The sequence below is a fragment of the Sphaeramia orbicularis genome, chromosome 5, assembly GCF_902148855.1.
Source record: "Sphaeramia orbicularis chromosome 5, fSphaOr1.1, whole genome shotgun sequence".
Lineage (NCBI taxonomy): Eukaryota > Metazoa > Chordata > Actinopteri > Kurtiformes > Apogonidae > Sphaeramia > Sphaeramia orbicularis.
In genome coordinates this window covers 45,982,431-46,002,195 of record NC_043961.1, presented here as the reverse complement: position 1 = coordinate 46,002,195, position 19,765 = coordinate 45,982,431, and the positions used below count along the sequence as shown (strand labels likewise).

General features: G+C 39.2%; 1 protein-coding gene across 3 annotated transcripts in view; it reads left to right on the top strand.

The window, feature by feature from the left end:
* Window positions 1-227: 227 nt before the first annotated feature.
* mtss1 (MTSS I-BAR domain containing 1) overlaps window positions 228-19,765 on the top strand; it is a 99,877-nt gene continuing 80,339 nt past the window's right edge. For 2 of the 3 annotated variants that reach the window (XM_030135352.1, XM_030135351.1), the window contains exon 1: window positions 229-1,069. In XM_030135352.1, the coding sequence (XP_029991212.1) occupies window positions 998-1,069 (72 nt within the window). In that variant the 5' untranslated portion in view covers window positions 229-997. Of the gene's footprint in view, window positions 1,070-19,765 lie in introns of all 3 variants that reach the window. The other variant, XM_030135350.1, reaches the window with a different exon arrangement.

The window sequence follows — 19,765 nt, the reverse complement described above, 5'->3', positions numbered from 1 at the left end:
GATAGATAGATAGATAGATAGATAGATAGATAGAAGCTAGGCTATGCTACAACTGACTTCGTGGTAGCTAGCGCTGTGGTACTTGTATACCCTCTAGCCCTCTAGTAAAAGTACCCACTAACATTCTCACTACTGGTGGAATAAACGTGTTTCAGTTTCAGTCATAGTTCGACAGGTCCTCAGGATTTCGGTCTCTGCCGGATGTGAGCTGTGTCGTCGTGGCTAACTTGACGCAGTGTTAGGGCTAGACTCATTCACTTCGGGTTCGGACTCCCGCTGGAGTAACAGGAGGAAAAACGGCCGCTTCTCTCGGCAAAACTAGCAGGAAACATTAACAAATCACTGGAAAACGTTGGAAAACAACAACTGGGAACCTTGAACCCGAGCTGGATGTCAGATAAGATCAAGACCGGTTTATTGTGATTGTGATCAAAGTGTGTGTGTGTGTGTGTGTGTGTGTGTTTGCGTTGGAGAAGCCAAACACACACCGTCACAGGTTGCTAGCTGAGTTAGCTAGCCGCGGTTAGCCGGGACTACAGTTAAAGCAGCCGGAGCTAAACTTAAGAAAAGACTGTCAGACATTTTCCAGACAGTCTGCTCCATGATTCAGTCATGATGTGGGGCTTTTTCGGACGTGTATCAAGCTGGCCGGCTGGTAGCATCGGCTGACTGAAGCCCACTGTGAGTCTCTGGATTTTCCTCCCGTGAGTGAGTGAGTGAGTGAGTGAGGTGTGTGTGTGTGTGTGTGTGTCTGTGTGTGTGTGTGTGTGTGTGTGTGTGTGTGTTTGTGTTTTTCACGGTTTTTACTCCTTTTTCCGCTGCTGTTTTTGGCTGATTTTTTTAAAGGTGGACTTGGCCCTTGGGGTGTTGTAACTCCCCCCAGTATTAAATAAAAAGCCCCCATTGATACTTGTGTTGGAGTATTTCAAAACTTGGCTGGAAGTTTTTTTTTCTTGGAGGTGAAAAAATTGTAGGATTTTTCCGAGCCTGTGGAAAAATGGATGCGGGTATAGAGAAGGAATGCAGCGCCTTGGGAGGGCTCTTCCAGCTCATCATGAACGACATGAAGGTAAAAAATTCCCAAGAAATCAATTTATTTACTTTTTAACATTTCCTCACGTAGTGTTGTACCATTGTCAATGTCCATTTCTCCTGTAAAGTGTATACTTTTAAGAGTCCTGGTGAAGTAGAGGCAGAGCTGGCATCTCCTTTCATTCCCAATAAAGACTTTCCCGTTCTTTATTTGCACTTCAGCAAGTATAACATCCATGTTTAGATCTTTTCCTCTTATTTTTTACCATCACAACTTCAGACTTATAGACTGGCCAATGACTAAAGCATCACAAACTTCCTGAGATGTAATTCAAATGGCTAAGTGCAAATAGCAACCATGCATCGTATTGATGCATATGTATTGTCCTCTTCATTTTTTTAGATATTCTCCACATTTTTTTTGCAATTTAGCCTTATTTTACCACCTCCAATTAGAAAAACACTAGTTTCTAAAAACACTAGTTTCTAATAGATAATGTAATAACATCCATGCTTACATCTTTCCTCCTCCTTTGTATGTCATAAGCCACTTTTACACAGAGATCCCGGAAAAAAAGGCGAGATGGTGATCCCACCTTTTTTCCCACATTTGACCGATTTACACAGCCAAACCAAAGGAGTAACAGAGGTGAGACAGGCTTGACTTTTACACGGCAGACGTGCGTTCTGGAATAAAAGGGGTGGTGACACAGCGCAGAGAGAGGTGTTCCTTTTACATTGTGTTCTGGAATCATGATTCCACTTTTATCACGGCTGTTACTACCTCCAGAGGTGTTACAAAGCTGCAATAAAGGTGGGACCAAATGATCCCACCGATTCGTTTACACAGACGTCGTTCCGGAATGAAGGCGAAATATTTCTGTAACAGAAGTGCTGTGTAGGGAAGGGGCTATAGTTTCACACTACAGACTGGTTAACTCACTAGTGTGTTGACCCATGGGAATCCACAGGCTCCAGAAGCAGTAGAGTTGATAAAAAGGGGGCTGAGCTAAGATTACTGGTATAACACACAGATTAGGAAAAAATCCAAAGTAACAGAAAAGAATGCATTCATAGTTACCTTATATATTGCTTTGAAAGGGCTTTACATCATTACTGTATGACTTCATCACATTCACATTACTTGATGACTTAACTCACCTTACTGGTGTAACACACAGATTAGGAAAAAATATAATGGCCCTCATTTTGTTGTATTGACCATCGCGTGGACCATAGACTTTTACACAGGAAAGAAAATGACGGTTTATTGTGACTCACTGCCGTTCTGTGTCTGAATCTGCTGATCTCTGTCCATCTGATCAGAGTCTGGGTAGAATGGTCTGTCACCATGTAACTGCGAGGGGGACGTAAATGGGCCAGGTTTGACCGGGGACTGACGGAGTGGAACCAGGCCACAGTAAGAACCAGACCGACCTTGTTAGTGTGTGATCACAGCCGGACCCGGTTCACCTGTTGTGTCCGGGTGGTTACGTTGATCTGGATATAGCCCCCCCATTTGCGGCTGTGATGGACCCGTCCGCAGGCCACCTGTAAGGTCCATTGTAATTTTAAAAACAACTAATAACTCAAAAAGTATTGGTCATATCAATAAGCAGTTTTAGCCTGTCTGATCCTTGACCCAAAATGCATAAGTACTCCAAAAGGTAAAGGCTAACTCTCTCCAGTTTTTCAGTTATAAAGCAGACGCCATACACACACGCACGCACACAGAGGCCACTTGGTTTTTATAATATAGATAACACACAAAAGCTTAGTATAAACTAAAGTGGGTAAATTGACACCAAATGAGCATAGGTTCTTCTATATGAATTTTTTTCTTGACAGCGGGATTTTGCAGTACGTTTCAGTATGTATTGACATTTAGTAATCTTCCATAAAATGTAAAATTCAGTGTGACACAGAGTAGTCGCGACTGGAAGTGGTAGCTCCATTCACTCCAAATACAGATTTAGTGCCAGTTACTACATCCATTATTACATCTTGTTGTCTTCTTTTGATGTCAAACCTTCACACTTACAATAACCTCATAAAGTGTTCATAAACTAATTGTAATGATAAATGATATTGACAAGAATTATTGTAATTTCTTACAACTCACACCTTACAGAGCTTGAAAACTGTGTGTGAAGTGTTATTATATTTATTTCTATTAATATTTTACATGTTGATTCAATCTTGTTACATTACTAAGTCTTCTGTATACCTTGGCCTTGTTGAGTGGTTTATGAAGTGGTTGTGACCTGTCCCATTTGTTACAAATGTAGATTTTGTGGCAGTTGTGACTGTTTTAATGCAGATTTCCTCTTGTGTTCCATCAGAAAATTTAGCCTCACACTCCACACGGTGATTAACTCATAAAGTACTAAACAGCTAATGGCACTGTTAAATATCGTGCCTGATATCTTGATGAAAACTTGATTCTATTGGTTATTAAGGAGTGGATCCCAAATGGCAGCCACTACTGCTGATTGGGGTAATGAATGAGCAGAGGTTAAAATGGGAACTGGGCCATCTGAGAGGGGTAACAGGGCTGGATGGGGGTGGATTTTTCCAGCTTTGTGCTCTTGATGTTTGTAAGGCAGCCTGTCTGTCTGTCTTTCTCTGCTCTCAGATGTTCATGGTTAGCAGCGTCTTCTCTTCTTGTCCAAATCAGAATGTAAAGGCACAGTTTGATAATTTATTGTCTGTTCTGTACATGCAGACCTGCATTCCATGCATTTTTGATAAGATAATCCTCACAAACAAACACCACTATTTGTGCAGTGATGATGAAACTTATCCCAGTTTGTGTTACTGATGCACTTTTTTGGAACAAGAGTAATATCCCGCTAATCTGAAGGTTTTTCTAAAATCCAGATTACCCCCCCCCCCCCCCCGTCCCATCAGCCTGCATAATCTTAGGTACTATTACAGTGTTGCAAAAAATGGATGGATGAAGAGTTACACAACAAATATCCCTTTTCCCCATGATTTTAGATTTTTTTTAAATCTTACTAGGAACACCTCATTGAGGCAGGCAGGCGGGCAGAGACATAGTTTCAAACACATAAAGTAGACCAGGTCTTGTTAGACTATTTAGAATATAAAAACAGTGAATGAAATTTGTGTGAGAAATAAAAGAGAAATAAGACTTGGACATTGGGTTGCACTGATCTGATATTAGGATCTGCTACTGGCTCCGATATCAACATTTCAGCTAGATCGGGGATTGGTGAAAGCAACTGATCTGTAAGACCGGGGGGAAGTGTTCGGTTTTATAACTGATTTTGCCCCCCCCCCCCATAAGTTAATGTCCAATAGCTTTAAAACTCACAAAAAACAAACTGTTAATAGCTTTAAAACTCACAAAAGTATGGCTTGGCAATAAAACGATAACGATATATATCACAGCATAACTTTGCCTCGATAGAAATATGAGACTTAGTCGATACAATTTCGATAGAATTCATTCATCCATGTTTTGACAAACATAAGAACGGCCAATCATAATTAAGTAGCGCTGCACCAAACCAGTCACACTAAAGCCACCTCAAGTTACGTTGACGCACAAAGCACAGGCTTAAGAGCCAGCCACAGCACTCACGCTAATGTTGGACAACAGCCGGAGATGATAACTGTAAGAAAATTTGACAGAGAACTTGGGCAACCGGGTTACTGAAAAGTAGGATGCGAAGCATTTCAGTTCAGGCCTTTCAATACAATACGGAGGTGTACTGAACGAATACATGTAGCCTATGTGAAGAACGCAAACGCTCATCACAGTTAAACTGACAAGAGGTTCACAGATTTGCACTTTGTGGCTCATAGATCATTGGTCAATAATCATTGAGACACAAATGACGGCTCTATACGGCTTTGGTAACACAAAGTGGAAACTACAACTCTGTTTTCATCCAAACAAATAGTCCTTAATGATCAGTAGATGGCATTGCTTTGAAAGTAGAGCCAGTAAGTGAGTGTGAGTTTAGGGACCGTCTGCAAAGTGCTAATCAGAGAATTTCTACATATTTAAAATTCTAAATTTAACAAGAAAAGTACTCGTAGAGCGCAGACCTCTGGCAAGGCAGATCAGTCCCCCCCCCACCCACCCCAACACTACCAAAATTTTAATCATTTGTTCCTTGTGCCAGTATCAACATTTCCTGAAAATTTCATCAGTCCCCCCCGATCAGCACCAAAATGTAATCATTAGTTCCTTGTGCCAGTATCAACATTTCCTGAAAATTTAATCCAAATCCGTCCATAACTTTTGAGTTATCTTGCTACAGACAGACAAACATACAAAAAATCCGCCCCCCCCGGTCCCTCTCCCCCAATCACCACCAAAATTTAATCATTTGTTCCTTGTGCCACAATCAACATTTCTTGAAAATTTCATGAAAATCCATCCATAACTTTTGAGTTATCTTGCTAACAGTCAAACAAATAGACAGATAAACCGCAATGAAACTTAACCTCTGCCATTACACTTGGCGGAGGTAATTAAGCAACAACAATCGTGAAGTCAGCAAAAAAAGTCTTGCATTAGGAAAAAAAAAAAATCTTGAATCAAGCAAAACATCTTAAATTAAGCAAAATAAAAGTCTGCCAATGAAACAAGTGAAAACTAGAAAACCACTCATAGAGCGCAGACCTCTGCCAAGGCAGATCAGTGCACACAATATGTGCCTGTTTATTTATCTGAAACAGTTGTATAATGTTCTTCAGCACATCTGTAACGTTCAACCTCTGACAGAAAATAAATCATATTTAAATCAAAAATAACCTTCTGATGTCGTCACAATTAACTTATGAGTAATGGAAAATTTAAGCTTGACAAAAATAGTGATTTGATTTATATTGTGATACATATTGATATCGTCTGATATGAAAAAAAATATTGCCATATGATTTTTTTCATATTACCCAGTTCTACACAAAGGTTTAAGGTGCTCCACTGTCATGTCTCCTCTGTGTAGTAACTACACACGCATTATAAGGCTGTGGTTTTGTAACAGCCAGAAGGGCCCCACCTGAGGATGTAAGGTCGCAAACGGGCTCATATGAGGTTAACAGTTGTGCTTTGTGGCCTGGGGCCAGACATACATGTCCTTTACAAGTGGTCAGTAAAACCTAAGAAATGCTTCTTAAACAGAGCAGGGAGCCAACAGAAAAAAACACAACTTCTGTGATGGGGTTATCATTTTATTATTTTATTACAATTATTAAATGGCTTGAATCCTCCAGACTACTACCAGGCTATGACTATGCAGTCACAATTTGGCTTTGATAAAATGAAAACTTTGCAGCTTTTTTCTTCAGAACACTACTTTCCTTGTCACTTGTGGTGCTTTGTATTACAGAATTAAATTATCAAACCACAAATGATTCCGTTGTGAAAAACACTTGGATATTGTGCAAGATGGGATCGTTAGATGAGTCAGTTTCATAGTAGTCATTGTGTGTCCGCTGCTGCTTATTGTGAAAGTTTAGTTCCTCATTTTTTAACACTAGTCATCAAACTGAAACTATCAGGTTAATGTCTTTTTCATTATCATTTGAAGGACAAATGGAAAACTTATATTTATTTGACTATGTCTTTATTCCCTGTCTTTTGCTGTAGCGATACTGATTATTGATTCCCATTTCCTCTGTGCTCTACACTTGGATGACATGAACGCAGACAGATAAAGGATGATGCTGCAAAATCTGTTTAGACATTTTTAAGTCAAACAGCTACTGTTTGATGATTTTCTTTGACTTATCTAATCCCTTTGTATTTTTTCTTGCATAATTGGCACTGATAGCAAACGTGGGAATTTTGTATCTTTTGGAGCATATTATCTATAAAACAATTAATCGTTGTATTAAGACCTTTATTGGAAGCCCTCCAAAAGGCATGATTCTTTTAAAGATTGAAATTATTTTTTTTTAATCAGGTTTAGACTATGACCTCTGACCTGACTGAAGAGAAGATGGTGTTGTTGAGTTCAGAATGGACCATTTTTAAGCATATTTCTTCGCTTTGAGCCACTTAAAGCTAAAATATTTATTTTCATTATTTAATTTTTTCACGTCTCTAGACAGCATTGGATTTTGCAGAGAAAACTGAATTCTTGTGCCCTCTCTACCTAAAATATGCAGTAAAAGCCATGATATTTCTTGTACTCTATACCTTAGATGCACGTAGTTGCATGTCTATACTTCTTATGTGCCAATTGTTCGAGTCACAGTAAAAATGCTTCTATATGCTAATAATAGTTGAATTAGCTGCTATACAAGTCTACTCATTTTGTCTTGTTGTTACTATTCAGTAGATTTTGATCAGTTAACAGCTAGCCTCCCAGTCAGCATTCCAGTTTATTCCAAAGATGCTGGATGTTGTCAAGGTCCGGAGTCTGTGCAGGACAGTTCAGTTTTCCACATCAAACTGTGAAAACCATTTCTTCAAGAATGCAACTTGGTGCATACATTGGAGGTGCATTGTTGTCTTTTACATTCTGCATCATTTAGAGTTCTTTTAAATGATACTAGAACCAACAAAAATCATCTGTGAAATTAAGCTACCATAAGTGGACAAGCAAAGGCAACTCATGAATCTGTCTGTCTTCCATCCACCTTCTCAAAATGCTGCACTGTTCCTTTAAGGTTTCCTGAATCAGACAGGAAGGTCACCTTGGTGCGGTGAGAGACTGGCTGAGAGGGAACGTATTAGACCTATTTGACATGTAGAGGTCATAAAGAGACGATTGTCATGTGACATTGTGGATGTAACGTGATGGAACTCGCAGACGTCCTGTGCTGAGTGGTGAACATGAGTCACTGTCAGATAACGGCATGATTATACAGCACTCTGCGTATATGTGTGTGATTCAGAGCTTGTGGCATCATATCCTGGTATTTTACCAACATGGCATAGAAACCAATGGGGCACTCCCTCCATCTGCCACATACTCACAAGTCATGTCTTATTAAACGGAGAGATGCTGCCCAGATGAATCTCTCCTCAGGGCATCAGAATACGTCTGTGAAGCGCTCTCACTCTGCATCCAAACACATGAAAGTAGTGAGGCCTGTTGCAGATTGTAGGTCATTCTTGGAACTAACCAAGTTTAAATTGAGACGGTGTGGATTTTCACAGTATTTCATATTTAGCGAGTGAGCTCTGACCTAGATTTTCAGATATGCACCGATTCTTATCACTATTTTTATCACACTTTGTTTTATTTTGGCACCAATCTTCCACAGATCCTTATGTAACAATGCCTTTTTTTTTTTTTCATCGGTCAGATTGGGGAAAGCTTCTTGTTTTGTATGAAATGTGGAGCTGCAGCGCACTCTACTCATTATTTATTTATCATACAGTAAGTGATATAGTGAACATATGCACAATGGATGTATTATAGCAAGTAAACAGGTGGCATTGTGAATTTTTGTTTAACACATTTAGGCTACCTTGATTTTACAATTTTTCATTCATTTGATTAGGGGTGCACTTCCAAAGTATTGAATGTGAATTAATTTTACTAATGAAAACAGAAAGTATTGTCTAGAGAAATGTGTAAATGTTAACCTCAACAAAGCTGTGTGTGCTGTGAGAAATGCAGCAGAGAGGCAAACAAGATAAAAATTATATTGAATCTGCAAAAAAGGCACAGAATATAAGAGACTTTGAGAGAGTGATTTTGACAGTCAGTGCAATGTAGATCTGTGGCAATTCCTGATGTATTTTTTGTAAGATTGTGTATGGAAGAGACATCATATTTGTCTTTTGCTGAAAGAACCACTGGACTAATCCAGGCAATATATTGAATTAATTAAATGTATTTTCCATCTGTAGGTAGAAGCAAAACAACAGTCTCAACCCAAGCCAGATAGGAAACCTGGCAGCAAACTGCCCACTGTGTATATACACAAGTTAGTATTCTGTCAATATCACTAAGGCAATAGTGGCATTGATACTAATTGCAGATTTCAGCGTGTTTCCATTAAACTTGTGTTCTGCTTAGATGCATTTTGTGAGACAGTTTGATTCTTATTATTCCAACTGGAACACTTGCTTTTAAACAGTCTGGGAGCAAGTAAAGAGCAAATATAAAAATATAATCCACCGTGATAAGTAGGCTTACTGTCAAATCGTATAAGGTCAACAAGTCCAAAGCTTTAGCGCATTAATCAGTCTGTGTTTTAGGATTATATTGCCACACAGAGGCCTATAGAACAAAGAGAGGCAGTAGTCTCCCCTGGGAGGCTGGATCACTCCTATACTCATTGGAGGGAAAGCTAAGGGTTTCAACAGTCTCTAAAAATTCTGGAGCTTCTCATTGGGAATGTCGATGCCTTTTCCAACAGAATTAAATTGGTCAGTGCACAGTGCCTTAAGGTGTCTTGAACTCTTGTCTTGAACATAACCTACTGCAGAGCACAGTTAGATGTGTGACATGAGCTCCCTGATGTCAGGATGCATCCAGTGGTTTGGGACACTTATGGCTACATTCTCTCAGTTGTGAGAACAGAAATGCTTAGATGAATCGTAGGCTGATGCCTAATCAGCAAACGTGCTTGGTGCAAGGGGCAAGGACTTCAGCTCCACAGTGTCATGGACAATTAAGGTAAATTGATTGATTCTATCACCTCATGCTGTGACCACCAGGAAAGGAAAACTACATTTTAGCAGATAGATGAGGTTGTTTTCTTGCATATGGAGCATGGAATTCCTGTCAGATCTGTTTTTAAATGCACACGTAAGATGCATTTTTGGGACACATGCTGATACTGGTGTGAACAATACGCTCAGAGCTGTCCTCTTGAGGTTACTCAGTACAAATGCTAATGCCAGTTCTGAGCAGGGTGTAATGTCGCTTTTCACCTGTGTTATCAGCTTGACTGTCTCAGCATGACACAGCTTTTTTGGCATTTCCACTGCATCAGAAAAAGTATCTGATATTCCTGAATCCCTGCTCTGTTACCACATATGGCGAAGTTTCAAGCAACTCAAGGTGATGTTATAATCATGATGTATAAGATGTATAAGATTGGTTGAGCCAGAATCATCACTGCATCAATACTTAGTGTACATGAATGTTGACATGTGACGTTGACCCAAGCTAGTGGGAAATCTCTGAAGAAGTCACTGCAAATTTTCAAGTCAGTTCTAACTGGATAGATCAACCTCATATTTTCAGTGTAAACAACTATTTTCAAAATCTTAAGAAAACATTTATTTTCAGAAACTTAAGGATGATTATATGTTTCATCCTCCTTCATCGTTGCCTCCCTATAACCATTGGCCATGCTGAGCAAGTACTATACCTGCAGAGGAAATGCTGTGTCCTCCAGACCAATCTGAGCTGAACCAAATCAAGATGATAATGCCAGTAGAAGAGGCATTAGCGTTATAGTGGTAGGAGAAACCCTGCTTGCCCATCCCCAAACTGTGCTTTGTATCATAGGCCACTAACACACATCTCTTGAAGTGCACCTTCTGTAGATTCCGAAGATCAATGTACAATGAATATTTGCAGCATCAATTTATTAATTTTCGTAACAGTAAACAGTCTTCCAGTGGTGTTTTACCATCCTGCAGCATCCAACATTGCTCTTTAATGTAATGAAGCCGTCACACCTGAGTGTCCTGAATCAGCTTCACGGGACCTTTAAGTTCTACTGCAGAGAGACAGGCAGACAGGTTATTGATTTCTGGCTGGGCTATATCAGGACTGACATTAGGAGCCATCGACCTTCCACACAGTCCTACATCTGTACATGCTCTGTACCTTCAGTTCTTTTGCTCATTTACCTCTTTCAATCTGCTTCTCTCTTTTTTGAGAATTAGTGGACTCTTTGCCACCTTTGGCTGCCTTTCTCTCTCATATCTGGTTTCTTTGTATGATGTACTTTTCTGCTTCACAAAGATGTCATTTATATATGAGTATTAGATTTACTCTATTAACAGCCAGTGTTAGGGAAAAATAACATGTAGAGCAATGGTTATACTGGTCTGATTAAAAGAGGCCATAATATACTGTATTTACATAGACAAAGTCATAGTTTTAAGCATCAGTGTAACTTCTAAGGCTGTAGTTTCTTAAAGGTGACGTTGATGCTTTTCTTTGTCTTATAGTAAACACATCAGTAATGAGTATAATTTGTCAAATCCATTTAGATGTAGGAACGTTTTAGGGCTGCATGATTTGTTGAAAATATAACTGATTTATTGTGGCCAATTTCAGCTGGTGTACTTGCTTTTCTCCTTGGTTATCAAGGAGTCAGGCGTAAACATTAAAAATACAAGACCTTAAAAAAAATGCCAAAGAATTGTTTTTCATGGTACATCTCTCTGCTTTGTGGCGCTAATTTCAAAATATCAATATTTTTAGCCATTTCTGCAAGCTATAAATTTGGGATTTGGAGTGATTTGGCTGTTACTATGTCAGCATATTTGGACAAAACAGGTCTGAGGTGAGCTAATGCAAAGGGCTAGCTTACCTCAAGCACTGCATAACTGCATTATTGATACCTGTCTACCACAACTACAGTGGAGCTTCTGTCATGAAAAAAATGCAGTTTATAAGATAACCAACCCTTAACTAGCAGTTAACATAATAATAATAACAAAGTCTGACATGACATCTGTTTTCCCTTAGATCTGATTTACATAGGGAATGGCAGTGTTACCAAACTGGTTCCAAAACTGAGATTTACACAAAACATTTCCTACTGTTAATATGCAGAGTTAGACATTTAGTTCACAAAGGGCTGGTGGATCCACTATGACTGAGTTGTTTGCATGGAGACAAAGTAGGGATGCAAATTATCGATTAATTCATTAATCGTTAGCTGGTTGCCCTTATCGATCGATTAACGATTAATTGATAAGCAGCGATTTTCCTGAGAACCTGAATTTCTTTTTCAATACAACCTATAAGAATAACAGCTAAATATTGTTTATATACTTAATGAAAAAAGCATGTCATATTCCTTAACGATTGCTTTATTGAACCCTTGGATACAGTCAGTGTTTCCTGTGGAATTCATCTGTTGGTGTGGCGGTGAGCAATGGCGGGGTGCACGCGCGTGCGTTTCGCCAGTGTGTGTGTGTGGATGCTCGCGTGTGTGTTTCGTCCGGAGGGGGGGGGGGGTACTCGCATGTGCGCAGTACGGCTGGGGGATGCGTGTGTGTTGGTTGGTAACCGTGTGTGTGCGTGCGCCACTTTCCATCCCACTTCTAATACTATGGGGGTGAGGTGCAGTCTGTGCTCCGGCAGAAGTGAAAGTGAAACTTTTCCCTCATTTATCTTTTCTCCACCTCCTGAAGCTTCGCAAATGCGTTACATACCTGTGGTCCGAATCAGGAGCCTGGAGGATGTTTTCAACTTCTGTCTCACTGACTGTAGACTACACCAACCTCCTGCGAAAACGCTCCGATACCGACCCCGCATTTGTGCGTGTATTTAGTCTGGGGTGTACCGCTCCCATAAACAGACTGCCCAGTCTGTGTTTGGCTCCACCATGTCCATAAAGCCATTCTAACTCATCAATGCCATGATCCGGTTCAATGACTGGCTATCCCAGCCATGGCATCGCATCGCAGACAAACCGCCAGCCTTCGGACAGGTGTGGACAGGTAGACAAGGGCAGTTAACTTACAATTAATAATTTAATCGAGCAAATTTTTGTCAACAATTAATCGTTAGTCGATTAATTGTTTACATCCCTAAGACAAAGATATCGTAGTAAAATATCAAAACAACAATGTGGTGTTTTATAATCACTTTTGTCTACTCATAATTAACTGTGTGTGTATGCAGACTTTTAATTTTGCACAATTACAGTATTCACACACACCTTTGTATCTACACATACACTAAACCACACCCTGCAGCCAACCATGATGTGATGCTTTCAACCCTTACGTCACTTTACTGATATCACACTTTATAGTTCCTGGCAAGTTACACACACACTCACTCACTCACTTACTCTCTCTCTCTCTAAGTAGCACTTGGATATAAATCTGCTTAAACAGTCACTTTTGTTTCTGTAATATAAATCATTAAATTAGAGGTTTAAGAGTTGTTTTATGTTAAGGTTAGGGTGACTCTCCAGGAAATTAATGCAATTCAACATGTGTATGTCAATCGTCAAACTGTTGACAGGAAAATAGGTAGCCTTGGGTGAAAGTGGGTGTGGATGCACACACAAACACTTCAGACTGGACACACAAACACAAATGACAGAAATGTAAAGGTATGTCATTTCTTAGCTGCAAGCGAGGGAGGAGAGGAAGAAAGGTAGGAAATTACTAGAGGAAGTGTAAAGGACTAAAAGTGTGTGTTGTGGGATTTGTAGTTTACCATTAAAAGCTTACAACCAATTAATGTTTTCAGTGAATGAGCAATTAACGACTAATGGCAAGTGCTGCAGTTGCGCTTTATTATGTCAAGCTTTGTGATAAGACAATTCATCATTATTACAAAATCAGATACATTTTTATCCTCTGTTTTTTTTTTTTTTTAAATGTCTTTCTGTCTGTTTTTACAAATAAAAGTTTTGAAGATTAGAAGAAATAAATTACTGTCTGATACCCTCAACTTTTACCTGGGGACAAAAATCAGCATTAATGAATTGATTGATTGATTGATTGATTGATTGATACTGAGGTTTGGAGATATAGCAAAAATACACATTGATTTTTTTTTTTTTTTTTTTTTTTGCAGTATCGCCCAGCCTCCCTGGTGAGCTGCAGAAGCTCTAGTTCAGTCAATAAGTTTAACACTTGGGAGTTTGAAGCTCCTGAACTTTGCTGTGTTTGGAAGGTTTGGATGTATTGTACATCAGTGAACAGGAAGACAGAGTTGAAAGTGCAGATGCATTATGGATGAGTTAGGGGTGGACGATATGGCGAAAATATCATATCTCAATTTTTAAAAAATAAAATCACGATCTCGATTTTGTCAGGATTCTTTACACTGATCTTTGAGACTAATTTGCAAGTTTCTAAACAGTGCAACCAAACAATTTCCCACATAGCCCTAAAAGAAAAAAAAAATTAGCCCAAAGAACCTTCCAGAACAATTTTAATTTAGTTTGTGCAATTTTGCTAACATGTGCCAAGAACATAAACACGTCCACAGAGTCAAGTCTGCCTGACTCAGTGGGGGCCAAGTCTTAAGTTATGGTAAACTTGCCCTGCCATACTAAGTTTCACTTTCACTGCGCATACTCATTGTGGGGTACGTGTGGCATGGAATGCACCCCCGTATAACCCCCCCACCTCGTCATATCACACACCCCTAGGATGAGTGCAGCCTAATCAAGGGTGTGTATTCTTCACAGACACACAGTGGTATCAATACATGGGTGGTGCTTCAAACATGCTTGCCATATGTTTTCATTATTATATTGATTTTGACTCGAGGGTGTAACTGTGTTTGTATGACTTTAAAGAGTTAAGTTTTAGGGGTTATTCACATAGGAGAGCAAATACATTGGAGTGTTTCAGGTGTAATTTGAAGATTTTAGAAATACATTTAAACATTTTCAAACTGGAGTTGAAATAGATTTTGAGGCTGTATTTTAGCTGTGGGAGTTCATTGGCTTGTCTTAATTGGTTTTGCACTGGCAGATAGTTATACAAAAATGAGGATCAATACTGTAAGAAAGAGATGGCTGAAAGAAACACTGCCTAACAATTCTGCAGACAAAGAGATACACAAATAGTATGCAAAGATACAGAAATAAACAAAAGTCACATGTAGATCAGCTGCTGTTGGCCACGCCAAAATGGACCCATGACAACAGTGTGGAGAAAACAGGGAAATGAAAGAAAGGACGAAGAGGGAACCAAAAAAAAGACAGAAGGAGGGAACAGAAAAAAAGACAGAAGGATTAATTAATTCATAAATACACATAAAACTGCCCCTTTCACTGACTGGGGGCTTGTGCTGCATGTGTCAGTATCATGATACATCTCTTGGAGGTTTTGGCTCAGGTGGTGTGGTCATTCTACAGTGTAAGCTTTGTTTATCCAAAATGTGGAAGAGAAAAAAAAACTTAGCATTCAACCTGCACAAGTGAATTTCAGATGTATCTATGGTGTAGATGGTAGCCCTGCTGATGTTGATTCACAGGGAGACAGATGTTTGTCTAAACCTGATGGTCTAGCAAATCTTTGGCTAGCTAAATGGATCCATTCTGGCCCTCTTAAAGCCCTGTTGTGTCTTCTAGGAGAAGAAGGCCTGGTCCATCTGCTGATCTTCATGGACAGTCAGGCCACCATTTATGTGTGTTGAAACATTGCATTTGGTTTAGTAGGTGGTGGGTGTTGTTTTACAGCATTTGCACTGGTAAGGTTTAGCCGTGACGCAGCTCCATGGCAAAATCCATGCTGCCACACCAAACATTTCATACAAAAAAAATCATCACCGTTGCATTAGACTTATACTACAAGATACTACATACTACAACCCCCGTTTTCGTCCTTAATGATCAGTAGACGGCATTGCCTAGAATGTGGAGCCAGTTAGCGAGCGCTATAGGGGACCGTCTGCAAAGTGCTAATTGGCAAATTTCTACATATTTCAAATGCAATAACTTGCTTCTACTCAGTGAAATGGCAACAGATTTATCTCACACACCCATGTACCCCTTCTGCACACACTACACCACTCAGACAGGGCAAATGTCATACACAGATTAGCCAAAATATAATATGAGGTACATCTCTGTAATTAAATGGGTCTGTATAGTGTGTCACCAAATGATGTGTTGTTTGCTTGTTTGTTTAAGGGTTTGTTTACTTGTTTGGAAAATTTATTTAAATATATATATATATACTTTTATCAATTTTATTGCCTTTCCACATGAGCCTTTTTTTTTTTTTTTTTTAGTTTAGTTTATTTGAAAGGGGACAATTCATAAAACACATGGTTACACATGGTTAAAAAAAAGCCAGAATTAGCCAGAAGACAAGTTTTCATCTGTAGTCCCCTGGCCAAGTTTTAAAAAGGCAGTAAAAAAATAACATTTACAGGAGAAAGACATGGGTAGACACTTGATAGGGCACTAATGTAACAAATAACATATACATAACAGACTGTTAAGGGAGCACAAAACACACAATACCTGTACAATATAATACAAGATACATATTCGAACACTCACTATACAATTAAAAGAAAATAAGACATCACAACATATCACAACAACATTTGATCACAATGTCAAAACATCACAACAGGCTTGTCTTTTAGTGTTGGCAGCTGAAGATGTTGATAAGCCACATTTTCAATTTTTTTGTGAAGGCCTTGTATGTTGTAAGCAGTTTAACCTCCTCAGGTACTGAGTTCCACTCACTAGCACTCCTCACTGACCAGGCCGACTTACTGAAAGTGCTCCTATGCAGAGGAATGACACAGTCACCTCTGACAGAGCCTCTAGTGGCACGCTTAGAGCTGTTTCTTTGGCTGATGAACTCTGCCAGAGGATCTGGAGCCAAATCATTCAGTACTTTATAAACCAAACTAAAATCTGCAAATGTAAGGAGACTGTCCCAGTTTAAAAGACTGTATTTTTTTTTTAAAAATTGCACTATGATGATAGTGCCTAGGTTTTTTTATCCATAACTTTAATTGCTTGTTTGTACAAAGCTTCCAATGGTTTTTTTGCGCTCTGACCAGCCTGGGACCAGCTGGTTAGGCAATAGTTGAAGTGACTGAGAATCATTGAATGTATGTACATTTTTGCTGCTTCAGTTGACATTTCATTTCGAATTACATGAAAATTTGTGAGATTTAACTTGATTTTTTTTTTTACACAATTTGGCAATAAGGGCTTTAAAGGAAAGCTGTGAATCTATTACTAACCCAAGATATTTATATTGGCTGACAATTTGTATTTTTCCTCCTTTAACATGTATGTCGGGGTCAGGTGATGCTCTATTTATCTTAGTGAAATACATGCCTACCTTGAAGTGGAACGTACACAATATGTACCTCTTTTATTTATCTGAAACAGTTGTATAATGTTCTTCAGCTTATCTGTCATGTTCAACCTCTGACAGAAAATAAATCATATTTAATTCAAAAATAACCTTTTGATGTCTTCACAACTAACTTGTGAGTAATGAAAAATTTAAGCTTGACAAAAATAGTGATTTGATTTATATTGTGATACATATCGATATCGTCTGATATGAAAAAAATTATTGGGATATGATTTTTTTCCATAGCGCTCAGCCCTATTTTGCACACATGGCCTTAAAATCAGATTGTGCAGAGGTGGGTTTCTGTTGCTTCTTGCACACCCAGCAGCGTTTCCACTGCCACCACACCATACATTTCATAAAAAAAAAAAAAAATCATCACCGTTGCATTAGACTTATTATACATATGTATAATATAATAGGCCAGGACAAACATCCTTCCCCCCTCAAATGAAAGTTTGTGAAACTTCCGGAGGTGGGGAAAAGATAAATGAGCGTAAAGTTTCGCTTTCACTTCTGCAGGGGCACAGACTGCACCGCCCCGTACCCCCATAGAATTATAAGTAGGGCAGAAACCAACGCACGTGCGCGGTTACCGACCAAAAGGCACACGCGTGCATCTCCCCCAGCCAAACTGTGCGCTGCATTGTGGGATTTTGGTCTTTTTTTTTTTCACCATATTCAAATTTTGTTACATAAACGGCACATTACGTTTTGGCCAAGTGGGTCTGCCGTGGCCACTGGGAACATAACTTAAACCTAGCTTTAAAACATCTGGCCAAGCATCCGAAGCCTCAGCTATGCTGCTCTGTGCTTTTACTCTGTTACAGTACACAGTGTGCGGGCATGCCTCAATACTGACGTGCTTAAGACCCAGCAAATCAACTGCTGAATTTGTTGCCAACTCTTTCAAAATCGATTTGGATCTATTTAATTGTTGTGATTTGTTGTTGCAGCACTTATGTTCATGCTCTATTAGAAGAAAAACTCTGAACTAGGGCTGTGCGATTAATCAATTTTAAAATGAAATCGGATTTTTAAATCAGGATGATTTTTTAAAAAATTTGTTTCATCTTTCTCGTGTCTCCAGGCCGCGTGCCTCCGGGCTACCGTAGGCTCCTCCTCCTAACTGTGAGATTGGTCTTTCACAGAAGTCCTTGTAATGACTACGGACCTTAAATCTGTGATGGGCCCGCAGTAGTGATACCAATGTAAGCTATGGTCCACTCACGGATCACCCAATTCAACTGCGTGGGGATCACTCATCTTGCATTGTCCATGCATGGATCCGTACTGTACTGTCTTCTTCCAATCTGGGTCCAGGTCAGAGGGGCAACAGAGTAGCCCAGACAGTGCTCTCCCCAGCCATATCCACCAGCTCCAGTGGAATCCCAAGGCGTTCCCAGGCCAGTCCAGAGATGTAATCCCTCCAGTATGTCCTGGGTCGGTCTCCATGCATAGATCCCCCAGTTTAAATATAACTGCGTGGGGATCAATCATCTTACATGGTCCATGCATGTAAGCATGACTGATGCCTGTCACTGACTTACATTAGGCCCTTTTCCACCAAAAGCCCAGGAACTTATTTACCAGGAACTTATTTGGGTAAAAGAATTACTGGTAATTGCGTTTCCATTGCACCCCAAAGTTCAAGGCAATTTATTCAAATCAGGTTGATGATGTATGGGGGAGCAGTAAAAGAAGCTGCAGTACATTTCATGTATGTTCAGAAACTAAGCTCTAGCACAATAAAATGACTTGGTACTTTAAGTGGACAGTTTGGGTTTAACATTTTACTGGTTGTTTAATCACTTAATTCATCTGGTATACATTTTAAATGAGGTTAACCATCATTACATATCCTTAATTTCTATTTAAAAATGGTAGAACGTGTATTTTCAACTTCTCATTCCTTAAACTAAATCACATCTAACTTTAAATGTGATGAATGGTTCTTTTTCATTTCTATTGTTTTATAGATATAGTCCAGGTTCAACCCTTAAGTCATTTCTATTGTTTTATAGATATAGTCCAGGTTCAACCCTTAAGTCATATAGATTTACTCAAATGCCTGCATTTAATTTGACTGCATATTAGTTATAAAAGTAGTTATTGTCTACTTATATTTGATGCCTTATAAATGAACAAACAATATCAGGTTAGATTTTTTTTTTAATTAGAAATTGAAACAAAACAAAAGGTGTGAAAAATAGAGGGAAGGAGATCAAAAGGGAAATAAACGTATGAAAGGTTTGGGTTTCTGGACCAGTGTCTGAACCAGCTGGTCCAGGACAGCTGGCCTTGAACTCCATGGTACTGGTTCCTTTTTTGCTTTCCTACATGAAAAGTAATAAAAATGCTAAAATGAATAACCAAACACACGATGACAGATTCCTACCAGTATGATGTGACATGTGACATTTCTTACCTGGGCTGTTGTAAACAGCAGGAGACGATGGACCAGTGCACAAACGAGCCACAGGTTTGAAAAAAGAAGCAAGTCCATCACAAAACATAAAGAATAAGTCAGTGTTCCGCTCACAGTGACAACACGAATACATCCAGTTCTCCGATTTAGGTTTAGTGTCAGACTGTTGGCCAGTTAGCATTAGCATTAGGTTAACCCGGCTTTTGACTAAACAGCTGATATGCCGCTGACTACTGTTACAACATGGAACAAACTAAACAGTGAATATTTCTGTAATATACATACCGTTGGTTTGTACGGTAGTCAGATCCACTGCG